The 10,167-nt window shown below is 47.0% G+C and overlaps 1 protein-coding gene across 1 annotated transcript; it reads left to right on the forward strand.

Annotated features, from left to right (window-relative positions):
- The first annotated feature begins 2,173 nt into the window (after positions 1-2,173).
- Positions 2,174-2,826, forward strand: LOC123142483 (histone H3.2). Its single transcript, XM_044561383.1, has one exon. The coding sequence runs from the start codon at positions 2,244-2,246 to the stop codon at positions 2,652-2,654; it is 411 nt and encodes a 136-aa protein (XP_044417318.1). The 5' UTR covers positions 2,174-2,243; the 3' UTR covers positions 2,655-2,826.
- The last annotated feature ends 7,341 nt before the right edge of the window (positions 2,827-10,167 follow it).

Genomic DNA, 10,167 nt, shown 5'->3' on the forward strand with positions numbered 1-10,167 from the left:
TCCGGCGATGCCGTTCAACGGTGCCGCTCCCCCCGCGAGCGAGGTGTTCGATGAAATGGCCGCAAGGTATGCCTCTTCGGTCTTGGCGATTCCCTTTCATTTTTCGCCATTAGTCTCGATAGCTCGTGACTTGTTATTGTTCGCTATAGCGGTGATTCGAACAATGCAACAACCGAGTTCGTGAACTTGTTGGACACGAACGTGGTTGACATTGATCAAGCCCCTTCCAAACCATTTGACTACAATGAAACGGACGGCGGCGTGGATGATCATGGTTGTGCGGACGAATTGGAGGAGATCGAAGCGGAAGCGTTTGAGGAATCGCAAGCAAATACTGGGAAAAGCCAAAGATCAAAGAACTACACGATCTTGGAAGATCAAGCTTTGATCCAAAATGGAGTGCGGTGTCTCTTGATGCATGCACGGGTGTTTCTCAAAACGCCAAGAGATATTGGCAAAGGATCGAAGATCAATACTTCCGCATTATGAAAAAGTATCTCAATAGGACTCCACGCACATTTCGGTCGCTTCAAGGGCGTTGGGAGAATATCAAGCCTATGTGCAGCCGTTGGGCAGCTTGCTTGGAGCAAGTACGCAATGCACCTCCAAGTGGCACCGTAGAGTCCGATTATGTGAGTTTGTTTTTCCTTTGTTCAAGTTGTGCATCATCACAATGTATCATGGGAAATGATTGCATCACTTTGTTCACATTTTGTAGGACAAGATTGCTCAACATAGATACAAGGACATGGAAGCTTCGGAAGGCAGATTCTTCAAATTAGAGCATTGTTGGGAGTTGCTCCAAAAGTGCGAGAAGTGGAAGTTGATCGACAAAGAATCCCCACCAAAGAAAGGCTCACTTGTAAACATGGATGAAGATGAGGATGAGGATGGCCCAAGAGATTTGCACAAGCCCGATGGCGACAAGAAGACTAAAGAGAAGATGAAGAGAGAGCAGGAAGCATCGAGCTTGAGGGAGAAGATTGATGCCATGGTGCAATCAAACAAGTTGATGTTGTTGAAGTCGTTGAAGATCAAGAAAGAGTTGACCGAGAAGAAGGCAAAAGAGAAGCAAGAAAAATGGCAAATGCTCAAGGAAGAGGGGCTCCGCAAAGCTGCTATTGAGGAGAGAAAAGCACGCGCCTCTGAAAACAATCGATGTCATTGTTGCTCGCCGAAGAGAACAAGATCATGTCAATGAACCGCAATGACACGGACGACCTCACCAAAACATGGCATGATATGGCAAGGAGAGAGATCTTGAAGAGGAGAATGGTAGCCTCGGCCGGTCCGTGTTCCAGTTCCAATGATGTTTTCTCTGCTCCATATGATGGCAATGTGGATGATTTCGGTGCGGGAGTTGGAACAAGCGACGGAGGTGGACTCGGTGGCGTCGATGAACTTCAATATGGACTCCATGGTGCGGAGTGAAGATCGACCCCCAAGATGATGCCGAACATGGACGCAAACCTTTTGCATGCCCTCTTTTGCGTAATGAACTTTGATTTTATTTGCACACAAACAATTTATGTCGTTTGAAGTTGAACTTGTTTGCTAAACCCTATGTCAAATGCGAGATTTGCAGTTTTTCTGTTTGCGGGTCGTCGCGGTGGTGCTGAGCAGAACCCGCGAAAGCCGACCTGTAAAAAACGTAAAAAAGCATATTCCGCGAATATTTTTTTTTACGGATCCGTTTGGGGGTCTGCATCTGTGCCAGCCCGCGCCGGCCCGCAAAAGTGGTTTTGCGTGAACTGCAAACGCGTTTTGCGGGCCGGCGGGATGCGGGGTCTGCTAGAGTTGCTCTTAGTTTCCCGCAAAAAATATCCCCTCTTTAATTCTCCTTTTTTTTGGCGACATAGGAGCAAGGAGTAGATTTTTGCTTGGGATGTTGGCGGCAAAGAGCAGAGCAAACATGACCCGCGCCTTTGCTCCACCACCATTTCGTTCCATCTCGGGCCAACAGCCCAACACCATACGCCTCCACGATCCGCCTCATTCGTAGCGAACCAATCACAGCACGCGAACCACCATCCCACGGATCACTACCTCGATACCAGATCTCGACCGTCCAGGCACCACACATCCAACGCTCCACGCTCATCCTCCCTCCCGAAAAAGCAAAACTCACGCACCTGCTCGGCGCTCGCCTTCTATTTAACGCCGCCCCGTCCCCTTCTTCCTCATCACCCCCATTCCTCCCAATCCCCCAAATCTCCTCAACTTCCCGGCGCATCTCCGACGACATGGCCCGCACCAAGCAGACGGCGAGGAAGTCCACCGGCGGCAAGGCGCCGAGGAAGCAGCTGGCCACCAAGGCCGCCCGCAAGTCCGCCCCGGCCACCGGCGGCGTCAAGAAGCCCCACCGCTTCCGCCCCGGCACCGTCGCGCTCCGCGAGATCCGCAAGTACCAGAAGAGCACCGAGCTGCTCATCCGCAAGCTCCCCTTCCAGCGCCTCGTCCGCGAGATCGCCCAGGACTTCAAGACCGACCTCCGCTTCCAGTCCTCCGCCGTCTCCGCCCTGCAGGAGGCCGCCGAAGCGTACTTGGTGGGGCTCTTCGAGGACACCAACCTCTGCGCCATCCACGCCAAGCGCGTCACCATCATGCCCAAGGACATCCAGCTCGCCCGCCGCATCCGTGGCGAGAGGGCCTAGGCCGCAATCTGTGCGCCGTGAGTGTTTAGGTCCATCTTAGCCTTTGTCCAGCCTTGGAAATGTATGCGTGCTAGTGTTTGTTCGTTCCATCGTGGATGTAGTGTGTCTGATCTGATGTCACCTTCTTGCTGTCATCAGTAACTGAAATGACAATGTTGGCTATCTGTTCTAAGATCTGTGCCTTTTGGTGTGAGCCTGCCATTGAATGTGATGCACGAAACGGTGGATTTGATTATCCCGATTTGTGAAATTTTCTGCCGGTTTTAGCTACTTTGTCCTAAATAAGTTGCTTCCAAGTATTTAGCTTGAATGATGCCTTGGCTGTATTAAATTTCGTAAATCACTAGTAATCTTGTTGATTGCCTCTGAACCTGAATGAACAACCTTGGCTCGTTCAGTTCTGTGTGTCCATCTGCTTTATGTTGTTTTAGCCTTTTGCTGTTTTATCCTGTAACTCCTTTTGATCCCTGTGACTGCCGCAATCAACTCTCACCTGTACCATGATGCTACGACTGGTAAATTAGGACGAGATGTTTTTATTGTGCACTGCTCATACTGTACATACTGTCTTTAACACAACTGTATCAAATTTGATGTCGCATGCCATGATCCATCTGATGGATTTCTTGCACCTGCAAATGACAGCGTCATGATGTAGTTGACGGTGTGGCTGAGGCAGAAGGTGTAACTAAAGATGATGCAGGCTTCTGCTGCAGATCAGAAAGGTGAACACATGTTTGCGTGTATTAAGATATTTTCAGTAATTTAATGCTGAAATGATACATCTCCTGCTCTAACACATGTCTTAAGATGCATTTACACATAATTCTGTTGGCATCTACTCCCTCTGTTCCTAAATATTTGTCTTTTTAGAGATTCAAATGGACTACCACATACGAATGTATATAGACATATTTTAGAGTGTAGATTCACTCATTTTGCTCCGTATGTAGTTACTTGTTGAAATCTCTAGAAAGACAAATATTTAGGAACGGAGGGAGTAGTTTATTGTTTACATGTATTATCCGATAGGGACAAGGAAGCTCTAAAGTACTTTAGGGATATCAAATGGTACGTAATTAGTGAGCCAAAGGGTTTCAAGCTTGAATTTCACTTCAATACTAATCCAATCTTTTAAGAATGAATTGCTTACAAAAAAGAAGATGAACCAGTCCTAGATAAAGCCATTAGGTAATTATTATTTCAACTCACATGCTCTATTTGTATTGTTGTTTTTTCCACTATTTTTATGTTTAGGTGGTTTTCTAGTACTAAATTTATCCTTGGAAGCGCTTGACACAGAAGGTGCTAAAAAAGAAGCCAAAGAAGGGGTCAAAGAACGATATGCCTATCACCACCCCACTGCCTATCATGAAAACTGAAAATTGTGAGAGCTTCTATAAATTCTTTGGGCTCCATGCGTATGCTAGTGCTTTGTAAAGCTCGTTGTCTTTCTTGCAATGGTGTATGTGTTATGCCTCATCTGAAAGTAGTGTTACCACCTATGGTTATAATAATGGGCGCATCACCCACACAATTCCTAACAAACTATGCTTCCACGTTCAGAGAAAATGTTACATCTGCATCTCCTATGAACTTGCTACAGGTTGGTCGTTCCCGGGGCTGATCAGACACTAGAACATCACGAAAGCGCTGGCCACGAATTGTCGGAATCTCATGCTGTCCCTGAAAAAATACAATGTTTAGGTAGAATATGTATGCTGAAGATTGGATACACTCAGGAGTATAAAGGTAAGATGTGTCCTATCATAACAAGTAAATAAGCAGCTCAACTGCATTGTATCAGTGAGAAGTGACTGTACGGGAAGTTAACAGTCTGATCTTAAACATCAATGCCTGTCTCCCTGATTTCAGCAAACGGTTTAGTTTATCCATCCCACTGGATAGATATCTCTCTGAAAATGTTTCCAAAATTTCTTGGTTTCAAAATATCCTGTGGATAGACATGTTCTTTTGAAGGGAAGGTTTAAAAATACCCATCCGTCAATGCATGTTTGGATTAGACTGGTCCAAAGAGATTTTTAAGACCTCAATTTGATGCTTTATTGGCCATCCAATTTTTCCTAAATTCAAATGCTTCCTACTATTATCTTACACGATAACATACAGACTTCACAACACCTCTTCTTTATTTGCCCTCTGCTTGATTTTTTTTTCAGTAGACTGCTCCTCAACTTAAGAATTCCGAAAAGATGACGGGTTAAACACAGCGTTGTGGTAGCAGTAGGTTTACTGTTGTGGTGAACATTAATAAATTGTAACCTTGGGATATTATATTGCCTTCCGCAGCCGCAGTAGGACTATTCCAATTGAGAAGGATTAGAGACCATATATATTGACTCTTACTGCTAAAAAGGATTATTGATGCAGTAAAAATTGTATACTGACTTGAAACAATTGGAAAGAGACATATTGCATACCACCATGAAAGTCTCAGCTAGTACCTTTTGCAGAATAAACATATTCATATATGCATCGGCTCAAACTTCGGTGGTTTAAATACATGTGTAGATAAAGAAAACCAAAGTAGTTTGAAAATCTTGCAGATTTCTGAAGCCTTAACTTTGGATTTTTAGATTCTCTTTGGCAAGAAAATTGATAAGGTAAATCACCCAAAATTCAGAAACCGTAATTTGCATTGTGATTATGCCCCTTTCTATTTTGTTATCACTGCTAGTACAAGACATCTGAAAAAGAGGATAGAGTTCAGAGATGCAAATAATACCCAATGTTTTTTTAAACAGAGTCTCAGAGGTACTTATATAATCCTGTACCCTTATGATCATGAAAATGAAATTGAAGGAATGCCGCATGTTCACCATTTAACCACAATCAACAAAAATATGTGTAACATAAGTCAATGCCCAAGTTGCCAAGATAAACATCATTTTATAACTTGCAGTATTGTATTCTGCCCATCTCAAAAGTTAAAAAAAAAACTGCTTGAGATTGACAAACCTTCTTAACTCAGATGTCTGGGTACCAGGTAGCTGTTCCCTGGACCAACAAAAAATGCTTGTTAGTGAGGACTTTGCACAAGAAATGTAAATGTAGTTAAATTATATAGGAGCCAGTGCATTCTGTTTTCATGTTTGTACCTATGTCTTTCCCTTCCTCTTCCCTGTTTTCTTATTCTCCTCATTGGATTTATTTGCATCAGCTTCTCCATCATTTAATTCCCTAACACTGTAATTTTTTTTTCAGAGCACACAATCAATGAAATGACACTTCTAACCCACCAGGATATACACCACAAGAAGAACACGGTAATAACATCAGGTGATGGAAACTAACTTATCACATTAGGCCATAGAAGCAGCAGGATAAATAATTGGACATCCCAACTTGCAATGATAAATCACATAAAGGGGACATGATAGCACTTAGCAGCATGATATCTTGCAGTAAAAATGCTGCATGTGAACTGTAATCAACATCAGCAGTACTATAGAATTGAAAGTTCAGACTTGAGTACTAGAGTATCAGGCATGCATAAGAAGATAGATTTGTTAAAAGAACCGATCCAACAGCAGCTAGGGCGATGTTTTTAACTCTGCAGCTATCTAGCGCCACTTGAGACTAGTAGGAAATGAAAAATGACAAGAAAAAATAACCATAGGAAGTTGAAGCTGATGAAAAATTCTTTGTCACAAAAGAACAGGGGGATGTTAGCTTGCTACAGACTGACATAACAAAAAAACCTGCGTTGAAAAAATGAACTGACAAGAAGATAGAGATATTGCTACTGGTGGAAAAATAGACTTTACTGTGGTCTGGTGAACCATAAATTGCATAGGATAAAGCACATGGAAAATAGGCATTCCAAATACTAGTCGAGGCTGCCGAGACCTACCTCACGGTGCTGCTTGAGGACACCAACCTCTGCGCCATCCACGCCAAGCACATCACCATCATGCCCAAGGACATCCAGCTCGCCCGCCACATCCGTGGTGAGAGCATAAGCTGCAATCCATGCATCGCCTGTTAGGTCCTTCTTACCAGTGGAAATGTGTGTGCTACTAGTGTCTTGGAGAGTTTTTTTTTTTAGTTCTTTTTACCGTATCGTTCTCATCAGCAATTGAAAAATATGTTGCCTGTCTGGTCTCTGACATGTGCTTTCTCATTGCCTGTTTTTTCTCCCTTTTACGTGACACTGTCCTCCAATCCCAACTTGTGAAAATCTAGCCTGTCCAACATCGTTCTGATTTTTAGCACTCTTACACATTATCTCTTTCCTGCATCCGAACCTGAACGAACAACATGTCAGTATGCTCGTCTTCAGTTCCGTGTATCGACCAATTGCATAATAGTGGCAGTATGTTCGATGTTTAGTACGCAGATTCAGTGTCGTGCAATATTCCCACTGTCTGTTTTTCTCACCAAATGGTTCCTGGCTCGTTATATTTCCTACCGGTTTGAGCTAAATCGCCCTGATTCTAGATTAAAGTATCCCTTGGCCGTGTCAAATTTCGTATTCACTAATATAGTTTGCTACCTCTGAATCTGAGTGAACATATGTTAATATGCTCCCTCAGTTCCGTGCTATATAACCGTACCAGTATGTTTGATATCCACTGCACAGATTCTTGGAAGGGCCTCCTGATGATGTACCAATATGTTCATGCTTGTCCTCCTGATCCTCCCAGCTGGCACTGTGCCTCCAGTTTTTGTTTGGATGGCTGATGCAGTTTTGCTCACTGCTGTATGCTCGATCATGGGTCACGGACTATTTTGTTTCATGATTATAGCATCCTGATGGGCGCTGAACTAAGATAGTTTCAGTTATGTTTTTGTGCTGCAACAATGAGCATGATCTAGTCCACAGGGATCTTATAGGATTAAATATGTTACCCCCTCCGTTCACTTTTATAAGTCGTTTTAGACAAGTGAAATTGAGCTGTTTTGCACAATGTCGGAAACGTCTACAAAGCCTTATAAAAGTGAACAGAGGGACTACTGTATTTTACTCCCTCCGTCCGGAAATACTTGTCATCAAAATGGATAAAAGGGGATGTATCTAGACGTATTTTAGTTCTAGATACATCTCTTTTTATCCATTCTGATGACAAGTATTTTCGGACGGAGGGAGTATTATTTTGTGAATCCACTCTCTTGAATGAAGTGAAGTGACCGTGAGCAATTGTAATCTTTCGCAATGGTGTAATAAGTTAGGCCCATTTTTCTTTCTGTCTGCAAACACAATATTTCTTCGTCAATCTTTCCAAGGGAATCTTTGTAGTGATCTTTTTAATGTTGTGATAACTTGTGTTCGTTTTTATCTTCTACGTAGTAGAAAATTACTGAAGATAAATGGAGCCACATCTTGTGGGAGCTCCAGAGCTAGCTGAAGGACATGAATATGATATGACAGTGGATGTGAAAGCAATTTCAGACTCGAATTGATGTTATTTTCTTCTCCCTTTGCACTTGTAATAATAACGTGCCTGTCAGCCATTACCTTGTCTCCCACTTATTTTTTACATGTCCTGAACTTGGAGTCCAAGTTTTTGTATCCATGCATGATACCCATGGGAAGGCATTATCATTCAAACCATGCAGGAGAGCTGCATGTATATTCATTAAGAGAGAAAGATGATACGATGTCAAAGAAGGCACAACCAATAACAACGCCCGGCCTAAACGCCACGAGGATCATCAACATGAAAGACGACATCCCTTGAGCAAAATACAGCCAAACCCAACCTAGACTAGTGCAACAGATACAACAGAACTACACAAGGCAAAAAGGAAGAACAAACCACTGCATGCAAGATCTGAACCCAGCCCCAAAGAGAAACGACCTAAGAGCATCTCCAGCAGTTCACCCCCCAGGACGTCGAAAAAGCGTCGTCTAGGGTCGAACCAGCGCTTACTTTCGGCGTGGGGGCGATTGCGTTCCCAGTCGTCACCCCTAGGTCGCCCCCAACTCGGCGCAAACTCGGCGATTTGATTCGAATTCGGCACAAACTTGGTGATTTTTATTCAAATTTGTACAAGAAATCAGAAAAAAAATGAACTACGCCTAGCCCTACTACTGCCGCCCGCCTTCTACATGCCGAGGAGCCTGCGTCGTCGTCGCCGCCGCCCTGCGTCCAGCCGGAGCCGCCACCGTCCTTGTTGCACCCCTGACCAGGGTCGTCGACGCGCGGGGGGTTGGACGGCCCGGGCGCGTCCTCCTCGTCGCTGTCGAGGACGACGACGCCACCCTCCTCGCGACCGCGGCGCCGGGCCTTGATCTCCTCGTAGGCTCGGCGCTGGCGCGCCACCTGCTCGCGGATGTAGTCCGCCTTCGCCCACTTGAGGACGGTGTTGTCGTCGGCGGCGGCCATCTCTGCGTGCTCCTTCTTGACGGGGAGCAACCCCGGCTCGGTCTTTGGCCGGACTAGGCGGAGGGAACGCGGGGAGGGGCGGCCGCCCTCGTTGATGACGAGGGCGCTGCTGTGGGTGTGGCGCCCAAGCGGCGTCTCCTGCGGCTCTGGCTTGACGAGGCGGAGCGCCGGCGACCCAAACGATAGCGAAAAGCCCGACGACGAGGAGGTCGCCGCCTCCATTCGCCGCGACGTCCAGGAGCTGCCACGTCGGCGAGAGAAGGACGGGCGCGCCGGGTACTCGAGGCGCGGCGTGTTGCCGGTCTCGATGTGATCGAGGACGGCCTCGAGGGTGCGGCCGGGCACGCCCCACCATTCGCGCCGCCCGTCGGCGTTGAGTTGGCCGCAGAGGATGGTGCCGTTGGCGGAGACGATCTGCTCTTCACAGCGGCAGTCGAAGTACATCATCCACAACTAGTGGCTGTCGACGGCGTACCTCGGCTCGTTCCGCTGCTCCTCCGACAGCAACGAACGGTTGCAGGTGATCTCGGCCCGCCGTTCAGCCCCGGTGGGCACCGGGGGTACCGGGACGCCGCTAGCGCTCAACCTTCACGAGCCCTGCATCCACATGTCTGGGGGCGCCGGATAGTCGACCTCGTAGAGGAGGCGCGCCTCGTCCTCGTGGAGATGGCGGCGACCAAAGCCGTTTGCCGCCGCGGTGTCGCCGAGGTACCGCTCAGCCATTGCTCGTTGGCGGGGAAGGGGGGGAGAGTTGCTTCTGTGGTGAGACGAGGTGAGAGAGAAGGCGAGTTGTGGCGACTGTGGCGTTCACCGGCGGGGAGGTCGGCTTTTATAGCCGAAGCGGGGCGGTGAGAATCTGCATGCCGGGTGACGCGTGGCAGGAGCGGGCGGGACGCGCGTCGCGGCGCCTTCACTGCCCGCCTGTGAGGCATCAATGGAGGCTGACCGGCACGACAGCCTTGGCATTGATTCCTGCGGGAACCGAGGCGATAAGGACGACGAAGCGGCGTGTCGCTGACTCGGTGGGCCCATTCCCGTTCGCACCAAAATCGGTTTACCCGGCTCCCCCAGCGCACAGGGTTCGGCCTGGGTCCGCCGGCGCCAATTTCGGCCCGAACCGACGAAAAACGGACTTCTGAAGGCGCGACTGGGCCGTTTATTGT

Source organism: Triticum aestivum, chromosome 1B (genome assembly GCF_018294505.1).
Source record: "Triticum aestivum cultivar Chinese Spring chromosome 1B, IWGSC CS RefSeq v2.1, whole genome shotgun sequence".
Lineage (NCBI taxonomy): Eukaryota > Viridiplantae > Streptophyta > Magnoliopsida > Poales > Poaceae > Triticum > Triticum aestivum.

Bases quoted from the DNA above. Each gene is read 5' to 3' on its own strand.
- LOC123142483 (XM_044561383.1), top strand. From the start codon at position 2,244: ATGGCCCGCACCAAGCAGACGGCGAGGAAGTCCACCGGCGGCAAGGCG.